This window comes from Syngnathus acus, chromosome 4 (genome assembly GCF_901709675.1).
Source record: "Syngnathus acus chromosome 4, fSynAcu1.2, whole genome shotgun sequence".
Taxonomy (NCBI): Eukaryota; Metazoa; Chordata; class Actinopteri; order Syngnathiformes; family Syngnathidae; genus Syngnathus; species Syngnathus acus.
The window spans coordinates 5680250-5699732 of record NC_051090.1 but is presented as its reverse complement, the minus strand read 5'-3'; the positions used below and the strand labels follow the sequence as shown (position 1 = coordinate 5699732).

Sequence of the window (19483 nt, the reverse complement as noted above, 5' to 3'; positions counted from 1 at the left end):
ACTGGTTTAAACATTCATTTAAAAAGATACTTTAAATGAACTTTAAACAACCCCCCCAAAAATTTCAATAATAAAAAAGAAAAGACAATAGGCCAAATTTTAAATGGTAAATAAATTATGCAAATTAAATTATGCTATAGTATCAGCTCCCTCTAGTGGTACACAAAAGAATCACTGAATTAAAATTTCAAATCCAGGGATAATCAATGGTAAGGGCATTTGTTCAACGAAAATTACAGCATGACTCCACCAATCATCTGCTGAGATCGTGGGGCTGTACCTAATGTGCTGACCGGTCAGTGAAGCTTGCTTCCACTGCCTGGAGGTGGAAGCATACCTCATGATTCACCTGGACAACACCAGGATTCCGGTAACACATGACACACACACTCAGTAACCTTTAATCTTCCTTGCGATGACGTAATAATGATAACATTTACGACCAGCCCACTCACCGACTCGCTCTCTCAAACACACCTTCGCAGTGTCCGGACAGTCGTCGATGTTGAGGTCATCGCTATCCAATCAGAAGCCAGCGCCAACATGAGGCCAAATGTTGGTTGCTGGTGAGCTGGAAACACACAAACACACACTTTCCTAACACACATGCAAATGATTCAAGGCTAGAAGGTTCAGACTTGAGTGTTTGCACCCTCTTATCAACAAGAGGACACATTGCCCACATAGTCAAAAGGACAGTACGTCCACCAGGTTGGTACTTGACGCTCTGATGTTCTGCAAACATTAAAGAACTTTTTATCACCATTTGAAATGGGAAAATCATTTCGAGAAATACTTCTATTCCCATTATTTCGTATTGGTAAAATAGTCTCCAAATATGAGACGTATGTAAATATCCGCCTCTCGTACAACTGACCAGTGTCTCGATGAACTGCACTTCAGTAGAATGAAAGAAAAAAAAAAATCACATTTACTATCAAAACACCATACTTCCTTTTCCTGTTCTAATTCCCAGACTTTAATTCCTCACATCCCTTTCCTCTCTTCCTCATGTCCTTGCTTCTCTGGACTCCATTCCAGAGCGTCTCTTGTTACCTTGTGCATGACCGCACGTTCACCTCCTGTTATGTGAGGGAGGGGTGAGGAGTGTGTGTGTGGATGTGGGGGGTCACACACACACAGACAAACACTCATACTATGTACATCTGGCCTTAGCTGGATTTCACAACTGTTGTGGGAACGAAAAAGGGAAGTTTGTGTGTGTGAGTGTGTTGGGAGGAACTGAGGGTAAGGCGAGAGGATGATGATGATGGGCTTGGCCCGCAGCTCCAACGTGAAGAGCGAGAGCGAGAGAGAGCGAGAGAGAGAGAGAGAGAGAGAGAGAGAGAGAGGAAAGCCCTCCCACAGGAAACTAGCACTCCACTCCACATGGCCTTTTAAGGTAAAAATGAAAGGTCCCCAAAACTGCATTGTCCAGGGAATGCTCCAAAGATATTGCCGCATTTCAAACTGTGGGGGATAAAATAAGTACAGTAAATAATATGAATGGAGAAAGCAAACATGAATTAAACATGACGAGGGCAGTCGATTTTACACGTGTGGTTGGTGATATTTTTGTACGTTTCCAGTTGAGAAAGTTTATGGCTCTTTAGAGGTTGTTGTGGTTTTATAACTAAGTGACCTACTGTGTCTTGCTGACTCATTAACAAGGTTGTGGGAAATAGACCCTTGTGTGTTTCCTCCATGGGGGGTGCAAGATAAAGTGAGCACACCCTCTTACTGTATAACTATGGATGTTGCTCTATTCGGAATTTAAATTAGTGTTGAATGGGAGTGAAACACAATTTAAAAAGTGATTTACCCAAAACAAAGTTCAGTTGTTCTTGTAAGCTTTTTTTTTTCTTCACTTTCTAGTATTTTTTATTTTTTTTTGCTATTGTTTGGCCCCGATGGAGGTCTGAGCTTTAGTAGTAGTAACCAGTTAACAGTACTCATTGTACCTCATGTCATTTCTATTTTTACAGCGCTCAAACTGGACAAACTGCCACTTGAGGAAAGCCATGCTGCAGAGGTTATCTCACCGCTGCACTTAAAGAGCTCATAGAGGAAGAATGTGTGACGTTATCCGCTCCTGCTGATTGGTCGCTGGCACTGTCAACCGTTGATAGGTACCACCATCATCTTAAAGTCACGCAACCAAACGAAAGCTGTAGCTGCATTGACTTGAACCTAAATTTGCTTCCTGGACTTGATGTCAGTGGAGGGCCTGGTCAGCCGTCCTCTTGACAAAAGCTTTGGTCGTACAGCCGAACTCTCTTCCTGCCCTGCGGCACTCCGGATGTCATTTGTCAAAATGCAAACTGTGTGTCATAACTTTCAATGATGCAGTGCATTTTTTTTAATGCATATCTTCTCATTTACTCGAATGCTTCGCTCAGTTCTGCCTTTTCTATTCCTCTTTTGTGGTCACACCCATTTCCTCCTGATTTCTTTTTGAAGCCGCTCAGCGAGCTGTCAGCCAGTCGTCAATGAAACATGCCAATGGCGCTCTCTTATGGATACAAGAGTCATGTCATGGTTTTGCAATCCACGCATACGAGAACATGACGTTGCTGAATATATTAGCAATGATCAAGCATTTTTTTTTCTGTACTTCAAGTGGACCTCATATGCTATATTACTGTGTATAATTGCTGTCAAAGAGAGCAAAATATTTCATGATTTTTTTAATACTTTTAAAAACTATATGAAATGCAGTGAATAAACTAAATATATAATTTATTGAGATGCACTTATTTAGAGCTTTAGGAGAGCCACTTCTCCATGTTACTAATAAATAGTATGTGTTAAAATTTAAGCGCAATAATGAAAAGATTATTTTATAATTCACCTTTTAAGATTTAAAAAGATGGCAAAATTCCAACACGAGATTTAACGCTGAGTCATGGTTCCTTTCGTGTCAAGGCCACTTTCGGTTCATATCGAATGAAGATTACGCTGATCGTTGTTTCGCAGGAAGAAGATGTTCCTAAACAGACTGATAGCATTTGATTGTGGAACATGTGACCCTGTCCGAACAGATGTTTTGGGGAGCTGCCTCGGGCACAGCCTTGAATTTAAAAGATGCTGTGGTCTGGACGTACGACTTTTAAAATTTTCAGAAAAAAATTACAATTATGCACTGGAGTTGCAATTAATCGCATCATGTCGCTAAATAAGCCCCATTCACACTTCAAAGATTTTCCATCCAATTTTGCAGCAGTTTCATATTGAATCCAGTAGGGGGAGCCATTGCACTAGGTTGAAAATCGTTCATAGGAATTCTAATCTTGCATGGTTGATGAATCTGTTTGAAATCACGTTCATTAAAAACAAATTAGGGTCATGTTAGCCAACATCTTTTTCTAAAGGTGTAAAAATGTGTTTTAGTGTCTCATCAACAATCACATCAGCTTGTATTTACGTCAACACTTTAAATAATACAATGCGCTCATTGTGTGGGTTGTATAGTGTGCAGAAAAGGAAGGCCTCTGCCATTTGGTGAAGTGGGTCAACTTTGGGAAGGGGTTAACCTAACCGAGCGCCAAGTCGGCAAAACAAACGGTGAGATCGGATCATTCCCATTAGTCTATGAACTCTCTGAGAGCCAACGAAAGCTGCGGGCGTACTAATTATCCCTGTGATCTTTTGTCTGGAATGCATTAGCACCATTTTGTACAGTTCGTGAGACTCCAGCAGCTCTTGAATGGTTTCATCTGGCTGAGTTGTATCAGTTTTAAAGATGGTACAGTCGCTTTTGAGACCCATTGTAAAGGAGAGTTATGGTCACGTGGCCATTTAAGGTGAATGTCCTGAAGTGACTTTTTGAAGGGACACCATAAAAAGGTTACTAAGTGCAAGTTTTGATTACAAGTCTTGCGTCAAGCGTTTGAGGTCTTCAAGGATGTATTTAGTTCAACATATGTTTGTTATAACGTGACTCATTGCGCCTTAAAGTTATGGGCTAAAAGGATACAGTTGCAAGAATCCATATGGGGAATGTCTGCCTGTTATTCAGTGGCGGGGGGGTGCGCTGTTGTGGGCGTGTCCTAGCTGGTGACGCCATTGACTCAGGTCCGGGTGATCCTCAACTGGCCAATAAGTGAGCAACAGAGAGTTTTCCAGGGGAGGGGTTGTTCAGTGAATGATTGTTGGGGGGGATAGGGGGTAGGGTGTTTTTTTTTGGGTGGGTGGGAAAGGAGTTTGTGTAAAACATTGACATGTTGAGGAAAGTAGGCCTTGTAGTATGTTGCGTGTAGGACGTATCTTATGGCCAAGAAGTTCTCTGGAACAGATTTTGGTTGCAGTCACCCGAGCTGCATGTCATGTTATGTAATTTGGCTTCATCCTTCGCCTCATGCTAAATTTGGAAATTCGGTTTATGATCCATTTGACTTTGCACATTCCTTGACTTAGCTCATCAATCAACAATGACAGGCAGGGGTGTCCAAACTACGGCCAGTGGGCTGTTAGTTGACAATTTTGGGGTTTAAATTATGACCAATTAACGTTAAACAAATTAGTTGACTGGGTTTGCGAACTTCCTGACATCACATGTAATGCTCATTTTCATATATGTCAGGTATCTTTTGCTGTAAATTAGCCCTGAATAGAAAGTGAAAAGCACATGAGCGTGCTTTAGTTTTTGGAACGTATAGCATCTGTTAAAGCAAGCCAAACATCCCGCCTGGAGCAGCAGCTGCTTCACACGCCTTTATTTTTTCTGTATACGAGCCTTTGAGCAAAATGTTTGGATAACTCTGATTTAAAGCCTTTGTGCCGAAATAACACAATGGCAAAGTTGATGACTTCAAAAGGAGCACATTTGCTCTAGTGTACCTTATCTCGAGTTCAAATCGTTCCTTATTTTGGAGTGAGCTCATAACCACCTACACACTGATCATTTTAAGACTTCCTGTGATTTGTAGACACTTTTAGACTAAATTTAGCAAAACCAGGGAAGAGTTCAACATTTTGAAATTTAAATCAATCCTGGAATAGATGAACTTTAAAATTCAAAAATCTCATTTGCATTTTCGTTCTAGCCAGTACAGAGTTCGATATGTCATTTTGGATCCTGAATGATGATGATTAAAGATTTGTAGCGTATTCTTGGAAACCATTTTGGTTGACCGCCAACTTGTACCACTTTGGGTGCATTCAACCTCTGAATAAAAACCACACAAAAGCAATTGAGGTGAGCTTTTAAATGTTCCATTGTGTTAAACTGCTCATTGACAACACTCACTTAAATTCCACTTGTTCAATAAGCCGCCCTGAGTTTAGCTTCAGGTCACAACTTGATTGCGAATACTTTTCCCTCCATCACATTTTCTGTTTGGTAATCTTTCTCAAAATACACCTGCATGTCTGAATACGCCTCTCCATTACACAATTTCAACTCTCCGACGAGTCGCATTCCACAAGACGGGACAACCGTGCGTTCGAGTCCGCTCGGGATGAAAAAGAAGAAAGACGAAACGTGAGGTAGAAGAGACTCAAGAGGAGAACGAAGCTGAATTAAAAAGAGAGACAAAGTGACCTGTCTGTCCCATGAGGCCGTCATGAGGGCTCAACTTTGCTGCCTGTTGCTTTTGTTAGTCGACTGTCAAGAGCGGATTACAGGTAGTGTGTCGCAGGAATGTACAGATTAGTGTTTGTGTGCGAAGGAGCGGTCTTGTTTAGAGCTTGACGTGAGCACATGTGCGTGTTGCCTACTCTCGGTCCGGTTGGCTTGAACTTTAAGGAATGTCACGGTCCGCAATACAAAAGCAGCTGGTGACATTTGTGTTTTCTAAGAGGCCTTTCACTTTCAAAAACGTCAACTGGCATCTGTGCTTCCATACATGTCATTAAAGCAGAAGTAAAAGTACTAAAATGATATTATGACCCTTCGTGGCATTTATTCAGAATTTTGGTCATCATTTTTGTGTAAGGCAGAAGTGGATGTGGGTGGGAAATTGCCTCTTGCCTTTCTTGGGCTGTTATTCTATTTTTGTACTGGGTGTATTTTTGGACTATGTTGGTTTGCGTTTTTTTTTTTTTAAGTCATCAGTACAAACAAAAACTTGCAACAGTAGGTGAATTGGATCAAGTGATTTCATAATTGCTGAGGAAAAATACAAATAAATGCTCATATTTAAACACCAGTTGCGGGTTGTATGTGTAAGTAGCATGTAAATACACGTACAACACAAAATTGCGCAATATTTCTTTTTCTTCCAGGCGACGTGAGCTTCATCAGCCCGTACATAAAACATTATGAGGGGCTATCATACGACAGGGAGGACCTCCACAAAAAACACCTGCGAGCCCGCAGGGATGCACCATCTCAGCGACATATGCTGGATTTGGACTTCACTGCTTTTCACAGGTTTGGACGGAAAAAAAAAATACTGCAGTGAGAATGCAATTTGTGTATACGGTTATTTTTCTTTTAGAACTTTCCGATTGCGTCTGAGACGAGACGCCGGGACCTTCTCCAGTGACTTCAAGGTGGTCAGCGAGCGTGGCGCCACAGCTGCCGACCTCTCCCACTTATATTCCGGAACGCTGGAGGGTAAGTTGTGTGTGTTGTGTATATGTGTGTGAAGGTGGTCCTGTGGGACGGAAGAGAATCGAGCTGACCTTGCTGTATATTTCAACCCCCTCTTTTCAGGCGAACACGACTCAGCCTGTCATGGATCCGTGTTACGGGGTCAGTTTGAAGGAAGTATCCACGCCGACAACGTCATTTATCACGTGGAAGCGGCTCACAGGTACAACGTCAGCGACCACCACTCCATCATCTATCGTGAGGATGACATGGGTGAGAAAAATTATACACATGTATCGGATAACAGCAATGTGTTTTGAATAAGATAAACACCACTTTAGTACTTTCTAAAATTTCATTACATAATTGAATAGAATTTAAATAATGAAATTTTATGTTTCATTGTGCTGCTCCCTGTGAAAAAAACAATTCCACGCTACACTAGCTCTCGTTTAGAATTAGATTTGCATCTTGGCAAATGCAAACTCCAGAATGCATTGTAGGCTGGTTAACTTGAGGTCATGAAATCAGATTAATCTCATGGCAGGAGGGAGTGAGGAGCCCCGTAAAATGAAAATGGTGTGATACTGAAGAGGAGGAGGGGTACGAGAAGGAAACCACAAAAAAATGGGAGTAGCTTTTACATGATGGCCACATGCGTGCCATCATCAAGCACATGTGTTTTACTTTGCATGTCTTTTGTCTGGGATGTTGCTTTTTCCAAGAAAGCATGGCCAAATTCCCAGCATGTTTGAATGGAAGCACGCGTGGTCTTGCTTCATATCCTCTCAGACAAAACCTTCGACAAAATGACAACATCCGGCACTTTCATCCACAGGCTATGTTATCTCTCAGGAAAGGCAAAAACAATCCGGCTCGAGATGTTTCGATCCTGAGTTTATATTTGGACACGAGGGAATTATTCCTCGGGTGTGACGTGTATTCCCAAATTCTCTGGATGCCGTCTGGGAATAACAAAGGCCTTTAGGAGGTGGTCTCCCCCCGAGATGGGTGATGTCATGAGATCACCCGCAGATAGTCGCAAATAGAGATTTAACTGATTAAGCACAAGTAGCACGGTGGATGGGCGGTTAGTACATTTGCCTCACAGTTCTGAGGTATGCGGTTTGAATCTCAGCTTTGGCCTTCCTGTGTGGAGTTTGCATACTACATATATAAAGTATATTAATATCTTGGACCTCTATGAATGCGTGACTATTTATTAATCCCTTTAGAGATTAATATGAACATTTTAATAACAGTGCAGCCATATTTCTGTCATGGGGCAGCCTGATTCCTTTGGCCTCACTTTCTGCTGAGTCTGTCATTCTCTCGAGCCTAAATTTGGACGTGGTTGAGCCGAAGCTGTTAATTATTGGCTGCAACTGCCTATGAATCATTTCCACCTCTTTGATTCTTCATAACTGTAGTCCTTTTTGACAAGCCAATGATTTGAGATATATGACCGTCAACCATGGCTGAACTCTTGTTGGTGTTGCAAAATGCGAACGCGATCAGTGTAGCTTAAAATACCGATATGTTGCATTTGGGGGATTCTTGGAAAGCACAGTTCTTCAGGGACTAAGTATGTGCATTTGGGTTTTAGAAACACCACATACAGTCCCTCTACTCTAAATCTTGAGTGCAAACAAATCCAAAAATGTATCACTGAGGTTTTGGAAGCCAAGTGTAAGTGAAAAAACATGAGTATAGCAGATTTGTCAGAACATACCTTCCAGTATTAAACTAATTGTTGCCTCTCCGTGTGTGTGTGTGGCGGCTCACATCTTGAAGTTCTCATGGGTCACCGGTGAATTGACAAAACATGGCCTCTCTTGTCCTACTGCAGTCAACATGTGAAAGTGATTTGAGGTCATGTGACTCAATAGCATCGACAGGAATTTGGAGCTATTTGTCTTGACTGAATGCTGCAAGAGATGGAGCAGACCTTGTACACTATTGTGGAGCCTTTAGCCTGACTTGGCCTGTGCGACATGATTTAGAAAGGCGTACGAATGCAATGACTCCCATGTGAACAAAGCAGACGTGCATTAGGAAATGTGTTGCTAATCTGTTCCAATGAAATCAAATCCATCACCCAACTTGACCAGACAGCCCTCTGGGAAGGCATATTTTTTAAACTGTCGATTTTTTTGTTAGTGTTTGACGCCAGGGTAGGGAAAATGCTTGATTTGCTTCAATGGATTAAAACATGAGATTTTTTTTCGAATGTAAAATATCTAATTTGGCTCAATAAAGGTTGGAAAACACTTCCAGTATTTAATGTAACCATTAACCCGACACTTCCTGTATGTTTAATGGCTTGGGTACAATGTGTACAAGGAAGAAGGTTGTCTCCATGTTCATTTCCAGTCAGATCTGGATCGGTAGTCACAAGCCCTCTTCCGACAATTCTTGGTTGAACAAGTTTTATGACTTCAGGATGCTGGAGTATTTGGATTAGTTGATTGGTACGCGCTATGGAAGTGACCTTGGTCTAAACGAAACATTTTATGCTTATTTCATATCCAGTTTGATTGAGTCGATTTCTACTTTTGTGGAGTGAACAACTTCCCCTTTCAAAATACTTGCTTTTTGTTTTCATTTGAGTTTTACAGGTTATGAGTCAGTCTTTATTATATACTACAAAAGCCTGGAATTTGATCCAGGGGTGTGTAAACTTTTTATAGCCTCTGTAATTCTGATGACTCTTAACAAACAATGAAACGTGCACTGGTAAAAGTGAAATTATCTTTGCATCCTGATGACGTCTATGCTTGTTTTATGTAGTTTTACCAACTAGAGGAAATGGACTGGATTCTGGATTTTGTGGTGCCGGATATCTAAAGACGCTGGCCCAAAGCCTCAAACCTGTTGATCAGGTAGAAAAATCATCACCTATGACCTTTGTACACACGTACACCATAACGTCAACCAAAATCCACCACAGAAGTGACCAGTTTGACCTTTAGTAAAAGTGAAAACGGACCTCGTTCCATAGGAAAGTTTCTGACTACTTTGTAAGTACAATAATAAGAGCAATGCAGCTGGCTTTGACCAATGGATGCCAGAACCTTGATTGTTTGGGAAAATGTCAGTAGACTTATGTCAACATGGTCAACTAATTAAAATTCCCAAAGGGTAACCAGCGTATTGTTCATCAACTAGTGGGGTATCCCGCATGTCCCTTTTTCAACAATGGCTTCCGGAACATTTACACGTTTCCATTTTTAACAACATGCCTGGCTGCATAGATCATTTCCAGTCACTGGACATTGTGGAATGGTCTTAGCAGATGTTTTTCGCGAAGAAGAGTTCAACTTGCGTTCCTGTCGCCACAAGTTCTCGATGTGACCCTTGCTCTCGGCGTCCCACAGGAGGCAGCAGCGAACCGTGCGAGGAGAACGCCGGACGAAGCTAAAACTTGCTGCCTGTTGCATCTCACCGCTGACCACCGCTACTTCGACAAGTTTGGGTCGGTGGAGGCTGTTGTGGCTCAGGTGACAGTCGTACGCTTTGTTCTTAGCGAAGTTAAAAGTTAAAAATGTGCTTGTAAGCAAGCTCTTCATATGTTGGCAAACACTGCGCCGTTGTGGGTGTGAACACAGCCAAGTTACTTCCCGAGAAATGGAAGCGGCTCATCTCATTTCAACCAAAGTCATCCTTCAATCATACAGACTGATGACATTTAGTTAAAATCGGTTTCGTACAAACTTCTGAATCCAAATTCAGTCGGCAAATTTCAGAAACGTTTTCCTTATGCTATGTAGCAAACAAACAAGTTGGTCTTTAGTCACCAAAACCTCCCTCTGTTGTCTATTCTTGCATCTCCTCCATTGACCTCCTTAACATTCTTTCCACACCAAGCAATCAAACACACAGACAGACGTGTGTTGTCCTTGGGTCCTTGCCAGAATCTTGCAAGGTGGACTATCAAAATACACTGTAAGTGATTTGATCTAGAGGTGTAAATAAACAAAAGGTTGTCAATCGCGGCTGGCCTGCTTTCATCTCCCGTTTCCAGGGTGTCAATATTTACAGTCAAGGAAATTTTCCCTGCTGGTTCAACGTTCTTTTTTTTTTTTTTTTTTGGGAGTGTGCATCTCCCACCCGTATATACATTCGGACGGTCACACGTGAGCGTGTTTCACGTTTTGACCTTACATAACTGTGTGGTTTGTTCCCAGGTTGCCTCATACATGCGAGCGGTTAATGACATATACGACAAAGTGAAGTTCGATGGAATCAAGTTGATCAACTTTAAAGTCAAATCCCTCACTGTAAGAAGATACAACAGAATCATGCAAACCCAACATGCTGCTTTAATTACACTAATATGTGATTTACGAGGAAGGAAATATTCCGTCTTATTAGATATTTGCTATCCTGCTCAGGTCATGACGAAGGAGAACATATCAGACCCTCTGACTCCTCTCTACATCGGCCCGGAGAAACTGTTGAGTCTTTACTCCGAAAACAACTGGGGCAACTTTTGCCTGTCGTATCTGCTAACCAACCGAGACTACAGCGGAGTGCTGGGACTCGCCTGGGAGGGCAAGGCCGGTGAGTTGCGACACAGATCTAATTGAAATGTGCATCACAACTGAATTTATAATCACATAATTGTCTTTTTAGATTAAAAATCAATATCAAATATGTTTTTCCCCAATACAGGGGTATTAAAATTCCAGTCGAAATAAAAGCAGCAAACAGAAATTGGATATGTGTGTCCAGTCCACTCTCTCACCAAGATATTTGACTTGAAAGGTGAAATAATATTTGCCCGCTCTGCGTCAGTGTTTGAATCTCTGCATGGTGCTCTGCTGATTTATTGCCTATATGACTTCTTAGGTCATGTGCACAAAGCAGAAAGTAGGAGTGTCTGATGGAACCTATATGTATCTGTTAAGTAGCATAGCTTGGACCTTTAGGAGGTGTAGATTTACACTTGTGTTTTGTTGCATTGACAAAGAGGCTGGAACAAATTCACAGAGGTGCCAGCATTCTTAATTCATTCGTGTTTTGGTTGTAGGGAGCAACAACAAAACGTGAGTGAACTCCTCAATCAGGAAGCCTTTTCTTATTTACATATGGAAATGCCTCAACACTGTTGCCGGGTGAATTCTCGTGGGCCAATAAATAACTTAAATAACTGCTGTCACTAAAACTACTATTTACAAAGATAAGATAAAATATTCAGTCTACCTTTCAAAATTTCATAACATTCAATGCAAGATTGAAATTAGGATTTGAGAGATTACATTGAAGTATTTTTTTAATAATATTAATTATTAATTAAATTAAAAATTGGGGTATTCTTGATTGAAAATATATAATAAAATAATAAATACAAAATAATTCAATCCATTCATGGAAATCTAATTAAGAAAACCTATTTTACATATTTTATATACACATTTGAGCTCATCTACTAATAACATGGCCCTTGTGGCCATTTTAAAATTCAAATGTGAAGGCAAAAAAATGACAAAAATTGCTTTGGCTTTCATTAATGCAGAGCGCTAAAAATCCCAAAATTATAATTGGAAAATTTGGGGTGAAAAGACAATTTTTAAATGAAAGTTTACATTCTGCAGGCTTCTCGTGTGGTTTAATTGTTATGCAGCAAGAAGTTGGAGAATTGCGGCAATTGTGTCGATAAGAGGATTCTTCCTGCCTGTTCGTCATCCTCAGCTCTTGATTGGCTAACCAAGAGCAGATTGCCACTCCGACATGTGATTAGGCACCAATATACCTTTGACACCCGAACACACCACCCCCAGACGTCTTCGAGGCTACATTCCATTCAGTGTGATCGCCATGGTGACGTCTCACGTGAGGAGCACAAATTTGTAGCCGATGAGGTTGTTGTGACTTCTCAACACCATGTGACTGCTCAATAGGTTTTCTATCGCATTTGATCTCAGACGACCCAATCACCCAGTTCCACCGGTTTATTGCTGGTGCTGGCTAACGTGTTCCTCGGAAACCCCGGCGCCATTGTAGCAGGGTGCGATCGACGCACACACACACAACCCCCCATCGATCACACACACACGACTCCTCCTCGAGTTTCATATATCAGTTTATATAAACACAGTAAAATTCCATCTTTGCTTAAAACCAAGAGCGATATTAGGAATAGCTTTATTTTTTTATTTGCTAGTGAGAATTTAACTTTCATGGAAGGCTCAAGCAGTAATCTTTGTTTCGAGAAAGTAGTGACGGCGCGTTCCCAGTTAGGGTGAAGGCCGTCCCGTTCTTAGTAGGTCGGCTCGACCTTAGAAAGAGGGCCAATTATCTCCAAACAAGTTAGCTAGACATCGGTTAAGCGAGAATAATCTGTTGAACCTTTCATCATTGCCTCTCGCAGGCAAGGGGCCAGAGAAAATTATTGGATGCAGACTCAAAAGGAAAATATCCTTGTGTTCCTTTTGTCCCCTAAATCAACTGGAAGAATAAACATGTCTTACTTTTTTTTTTTTTTATTTGTCTCTTTCCCAAAGCCCAAATAAAGTCTTACTTGGAAAGACTAATCTGCCCAACCTTGACATTGAAACTTGTGTGCTTTTTGGTAACTATCCGTCTTATCATCACACGGTCAAGCGAGTCCAAATGAACAAAAAAAAAATTGAATTCAAATCTATTGTACAAAAAAAATCCTGCCTCCATCAGGAATGTATACGCTCTTTACAATGAAGAATACTTTATTTAAACGCAGAGGTCATTGAACTTTAGAGGTGGGGAAAGCCCCTACACCATTGTTAGCTTGTTTGTACCGAACAATGTGAAACATTTTATGTGCCTCAAGAGAAGAGTCATGTTTTACTAACGCTGAAATGTTTCCTGACGTTGGCTCACATACATGCACTTGTTGTTGTTGTCGTCGTTGGGCTCTGGAGGAGAGTGTGTTTATCCACCAGACTAATAATAGGAGCCTGAAACTTTTCTGTGGCCAGAACGAGTAGGAGAAGGGAACAAAAAAAGGCTTATGTCCTCATGTGGTCAACCTGCCAAAATCCACAACGGAGGCCTTTCAGGACTCCTTCTAGGAATCGCAGCTCCTTGAATGAGCCTTCTAACTGTGAGCACGAGCCTATTATTGTATATTGATTAAACCTTCGAGAAGGATCATTGGCTGCTTCCTTTTTGGCGCCTCTGCGGTCATTGTTTTTCGAATAGGGGAGGGGGGAACCATCACAATGGCACCCACAAAAACATGCTAATGGAAGATCCAGATGCCCACAGCTGGTTCCCACAGTTCCCAATGACACCTGGTGAACTCCTATTTCTCTGAAATGGCAATATCTTTAACAGACAAACACACATTCCTTCCCCCCCAAAATTAGGGATTCCACAGGTCAGGTTGCGTAAGATGTGTTACATAAAAGAAAAAAAAGAAAATGCAACCTAAACCACACATGGCAGGCCGTGATGGACGAATTGAAGGAGGCAATTGCAGGAGCTGACCTTTAGGGGTGCTCAGTGCCCACTTAAAACGTCCAGCTTGAAGGACCTTGAAGGTCAAAGTCAAAAACAGTTTCTGAATTATTTACGACTATCTGCAATCAAAATAGCCAAAGCTAGCAGTTCCAGACCCGCTCACTATTATGTTAAAATCCACCATATTTTTTCTCGTCTTAGCTTTAGTCATCCCACCTGCTTCAAACACCTTTTAATGCTTTAAAACAGATGTTGGGAAAGTCGTATAATCAGGGACGCTCTGATCCAGGAAGCCAGACAACTTCACAGATCAGTGTTTCATTGTTTCCAGACACGTGCTGCCTCCGCAAAAACCTTGGAAGCGTTACGGTGTCACATAATGTCGCCCACAATCAGTCGGCCCTCTCATAGGTGCCCCCTTTGACCAATCAGTTTCTGGACAGCGAGTCCTGAATGACGTCACAGATCCTCGTTGCATTCATGTGATGATGACCAGCTGTTGGTAAACACACCGCTGCTCTTTTAGGAGTGTTACGTAAACCCGAAGGTGGGGGGGCTGAGGTGTACACTTTGACTGTCGTTTCTGGCCGCTTAGACTGATAAACAGAGCGCCTTGATGGTTGAATGTATTTCCAGTAGCACAAGGTTAGTTATGCAACCTTGTCAATGGCATGTGTGTACATTACGGTGGTCCTGTTGGGACTTGTCAATTTCAAGTCCATGAAGTGTCCACTTGATAGACAAAAGCTTTTTGGAGACACTTCTTTGGTTGGCAGCGTGACTGTGTCCCATGCGGCGCAAAGCGTAATGTGGAAGAACTTGAGGAACTGACCCTGACCTCAAAGCCTTCAAACAATTGGAAATGAAGTCCAATTTTGAAAAATGACCTCGTTGTACTAAAATGAAAGCAGCTCGTTCCTTTCTTCTTGTCTGTAGGTAACTGGGGAGGAATCTGTTCGCAGTACACCACCCTTTCGAACGGCCGCCATTCCACCCTGAACACGGGTCTGGTCACGATTCAGAACTACGGACAGTTCCTTCCTCCTCGACACGTCCAGTTGACCCTCGCTCACGAACTCGGACACAGTCTCGGAGCTCCGGTCAGTCTTACGATACAAAATTATTCTTGTCCACTACATGGCGCCAAACGCCCAAGTAACAAAATGTCTTCAGTGCCGCCTCCTCTCTCGCAAAAACTTTTCTCCGTACGTGTCTTTGTGTTGGACTACTATAAGCATGTTTACCAGCTTTAGCGAATTCCTTTTCGGAGCTGCCATCACCAGCAAAATCACCATGACAAATGTGTATACACTTCTATGTGTTATAACTGCAAACAGCCACAAGCCTTTTCACTCTGCTAAATGCGTCTTTTCACCCAGGGCCTCCCTTTAGCGCATTTCCATGGAGAAAAGAAAAGAATCTCGCAGAGGTACTCCTGAGCTGATTAGTTCTACTACGTCAACCTTGAATCGTTACTTCCTGATCGTGGATACGCACGAGTCACCGTGTCATAGGAATGAAATCCAAACAGCTATTAGCCTTGTTTATGTCCCATCTCCTTTCAACTTTCATTTTATTTACACGGAACCATCCATCCATCCACAGATTGCCGTGCATCGTTTTCATCCTCGCAAATATACACAATAGAAGACCTGAAAAGAGACTTTAGGAAGGGTCTGTTTTGTAGCCAATTCCCAAGTGGAGCAAATCGTTGAACTCAAAGGAAGTGCGGTTACAAGTTGATTACAGCGCACTTTCCGCCTTTAATTGGCCTCTTCCGTGAGTATGATTACAAAGGACGTGCAATGAGTAAACACCCAACTGAGAAGATCTCATTTTAAAGGTAAAGCGATGACTTTGATTAACATGTTTCCTACTGATATCGAAGACTATTATATTATTCAATTGATTTCCTTTTAAATCAAAACTGGACAATCTATTTGGATTTTTAAATGTTGGTCTAATTTATACATTTTTACAAAAACTACCATTTTTGTGTGTGTATCTATTGCATTAGCAGTTGATTTCTTATACAAAGCAAGAGAACATGACATTCTCCTGCTCCTCCAAGGTCATCATCATCGCATTCTACAGCAATCTTGACTCCTTACGTGATAGCGGCTCCATGGCGGTCAATGGCACGATTGCAATGTGCCTTTAGCTAGCTAGCTATGCCTGCACCTCAAATATGCATCTTTACATAGTCTGCTGGCGTGGCAGCTTTAGAGCGCCTCGTCGTTGGCCCTGAGTGCAGAGGTGGGATTTTTTTTTTTTTTTAATGACTGAAACAAAATCTACTCTACTGTATGTATTTTAATAGCACGATGAAGGCTCTAATTGTGGCAGCTTGGGCTCTTCCGGCGGAAAGGGCCGCTACCTGATGTTTCCCGAAGCCACGGACAAAGTGCGTGAAAACAACGACAAACTATCCACCTGCAGCGTTGAACACATTAACAAGCTGCTGCGCCTCAAGAAGGACGATTGCTTTGTGGGTGAGCACGTGTTCACGTATCCAAGCGTGAGTCACTATAAATATTATCTCGGGATTGTCACAGTATTTACACGTGCGCTTCCCCTGTGGCCAGTCAGTGATACGCCCATATGCGGTAACCAGATAGTGGAGGAAGGCGAGGAGTGTGATGTGGGACTCAATTACACGGACCTCTGCTGCTATAGCACAAAAGAACGAGTAGGGGTGCAGTGTCGCCTAAAGCCTGGCAAAGTATGCAGGTACATTTAGAAAATACAAGCAATCAAGAAAATATTTTAATTGTAGTGAGCTTTCACTGGACATAAAAAAAAAAAATTGATACCTGCTTTGTAGCATCTGTGCAGCTGACACGTGCCTCCTGTTTTCTAGTCCCAGTCAAGGCCTTTGCTGCAGTCAGGAGTGCAGCTTCAAGTCAGAACTTCAAACCTGTGACGAAGAAACGGACTGTCAGAAGGAGAGCAATTGTTCAGGTCACTCAGCACTGTGCCCCGATCCAAGCCCTAAAGAAAACCTCACCCTCTGCAGTCAAGGGACTCGTGTCTGCTTCAATGGGGTGAGACGGAAAGAAAAAAATCTGTACTCAACTCCAACAACAGTTATGAGTTTGTTTACTGCTATTTTTTTTTTTTTTTTGGGGCCTGCAGGTCTGTGCCGAGTCTTTATGTGTGAAACACAACCTGGAGCAGTGCGATTGTCCAGGTGATTCCAAGAAGCAGAAATGCCACATGTGCTGCCAGCAGCCCGGTAACCTCAATGCCCCTCTGCCCGAAAAAAGTGTTTACACTCCTATATTTACTGCTTGTGTCAATTTGTATAGAAGCCCCCTTTGGGCTTGCTTTTCCATTAAACTAACTCAGAGGAAATAATGGTTAAATCTGCTTTACCTGTCTGTTTATCCAATTGCATTTCCAATGGCAGGTGAGCCAGACACATGTGCAAGCACCACCTCCTCCGTGTTGTCCCGTCACTTCCAGAAAAAGGCTTTGCCCCTGGTGGGCGGGTCGCCATGCATGGGCAACCAAGGCTACTGCGACAAATTCCACGTTTGTCGCCTATTGGATGCAGACGGCCCCATCGCCAGGTTGAAGAACTCCTTCCTCAACCTTGATGAATATGAAGACCTGGGAGAGTGGATGAAGGTAGTGTGAAAGTTGACCTTCAAAAGTGGCACAATATTGCTGAATAAGACTTTATATTATATTTAAGGGGGAAATCGGCCAAAGATTTGGGTTTGACGAGAAACAGCAGCAAATATTTGCTAGAAGTTTGTGTTTCTCAGCTCAACACATCAGCTAAATGTCCTTTGATTAATCTCTCCTTAGATTTTTGGGTGCGAGGTAGCGATTTTAGATCTTCTTGACAGCGTGACAAATCTGGAATGCTCATCCGGGTTTAAGAGCACCTCAATGAGCCGTTTCACTGGAGATGGGGAAACAATCTTCTCTTATGGAAATCCGCCTATACTTTCACCATAATTGTTTGCTGACTCATTTTCTAAATTTTGTGGTAGTTAGTTTAGGTTTTTTTTGGTGGTGGGGGTTCCTGATCTCTCACAAACAGCAGTATTTGGATTTTTGTGTCCACAGGCTCACTGGTGGGCCATCTTGTTGGCTATCCTGGCCCTGTCTACAGTCATGAGCTGCACTGTCTGCCTTTGTGGTCAAACTCTGGATACCAGAAACCTGGACTGACTCAACCTGAAGATGTATCAAACAAATTTCATTAATTTATCTGGCATTTCATGTCACGAAATGTCTAGAATTCCATTTCAAGAAACTTCCTTGGAGACGCTGCTTTTGTTACACCATAAAATACTGAATAGTTGAAATATTAAAATGGCATTTAAATGAATTAACTGACATTTGTCATTTATTTACATATAAACACAACCCGCTAGCCAGTCAGAAGCTAACGTTAGCTTAGCGATAGTTTTTGCTAGCATCTCCAAACACGTGATTATATTCGGCTCAAAGCACTCAAAAATCATACGTACATATATGAATTTGTCATGTTCTTCATTATTCAACACTTATATACAATATACCTGAAATGGAAGAAATCATCAGACAGGCGAGGACGGAGGAGGACAAGTGAGAGACTCGCGGGTCAGTGGGTGGAGCCCAAAGCAATCAATTGTACATAAGCTTTTCAGAGCTAACTAGCCTATCACAGATAATAAAAAATTCAATTCAAAATGCTGTCATAGGCCATAAATTATTCCATCTTCACACTAACTTTAGGTCATCAGTGTTGTTTTTCTTGGCTATATTATGGCAATACATGACAATGTGAATTGCCTTCTCATGTTACAGCATGTGTTATGGAAAAAAAGCTGACAACTGCAAGGGCCTTTGCATACCCAACATATGCGGGTGGCCATTTTAGAGAGCCCAGAAAAGTCCAAGCGAACTTTCCCTCCATTCCATCACCGTGTTGTTATTGTCTTTGAACCAGAGTGCTAATGCTTCGCTCTGATGGGAGTCCACGTTTCCATCACATTGCTTATACTGGTACAACACTGGCACTGTCATGTCCTTTGGCCCAAATTCTTCACCTCATATGACCCCGAAATGTTTATAAAAATGAATATACTGTCCTTGAAAAGTACATCTACAAGAGTACCTAGAAAATGAGTTGATTTATTTTTCAAATAAACTTAAAGATAATTACTGAAAACCTGTGCAAGGACAAGATTATTTTAAAGTAAATTAACAACAATTCCCACTTCTTTATCAAAAAAACATGAGGACAAGATGACCTCTCATGTGTTGTTTATTAAATATACACATTATAACACCACGTATTTACATTATGTACAAGGACAACAGATAAAACCCAAGCCAGTGCTTTTTACAAGTCAAGACAAGTCAATTAGCGCTTATTTACATCAAATCCCGCCTGTACATGGTTTAAAAATGCCCCACCCATGCAGTCAGTGCAAAAACAGAATATGTGCACGTGTTTTTGAGATGGGAAATAAAGTCACAATGATTACCGTACCGATCTCTTGTGGT

The 19483-nt window shown here is 41.8% G+C and overlaps 1 protein-coding gene and 1 long non-coding RNA gene across 3 annotated transcripts; one reads left to right on the top strand and one right to left on the bottom strand.

Annotated features, from left to right (window-relative positions):
• Positions 1-65: 65 nt before the first annotated feature.
• On the bottom strand, positions 66-6705 carry LOC119122370. The gene is made up of 3 exons (XR_005097841.1): positions 6628-6705; positions 456-571; positions 66-349 (listed from the first exon to the last, which is right to left on the bottom strand). It is a non-coding gene; the product is annotated as an uncharacterized LOC119122370 (long non-coding RNA).
• On the top strand, positions 5367-18785 carry si:ch1073-396h14.1 (disintegrin and metalloproteinase domain-containing protein 10). Of its 2 annotated transcripts, none has more exons than XM_037250686.1 (15): positions 5367-5625; positions 6226-6373; positions 6441-6559; positions 6659-6808; positions 9326-9417; positions 9913-10035; positions 10723-10815; positions 10930-11098; positions 14915-15078; positions 16299-16470; positions 16564-16708; positions 16839-17022; positions 17114-17168; positions 17388-17608; positions 18056-18785. In XM_037250686.1, the coding sequence occupies exons 1-15, from the start codon at positions 5565-5567 to the stop codon at positions 18158-18160; spliced, it is 2001 nt and encodes a 666-aa protein (XP_037106581.1). In that variant the 5' UTR covers positions 5367-5564; the 3' UTR covers positions 18161-18785. The 2 variants fall into 2 exon arrangements, with proteins under 2 accessions (XP_037106581.1, XP_037106580.1); XM_037250685.1 differs by having other exon boundaries at positions 17114-17213.
• Positions 18786-19483: the final 698 nt, after the last annotated feature.

Bases quoted from the DNA above. Each gene is read 5' to 3' on its own strand.
- si:ch1073-396h14.1 (XM_037250685.1), top strand. From the start codon at position 5,565: ATGAGGGCTCAACTTTGCTGCCTGTTGCTTTTGTTAGTCGACTGTCAA. The intron at 6,560-6,658 runs GTAAGTTGTGTG...CCCTCTTTTCAG, and splicing joins ATATTCCGGAACGCTGGAGG to GCGAACACGACTCAGCCTGT. The intron at 17,609-18,055 runs GTAGTGTGAAAG...TTGTGTCCACAG, and splicing joins ACCTGGGAGAGTGGATGAAG to GCTCACTGGTGGGCCATCTT.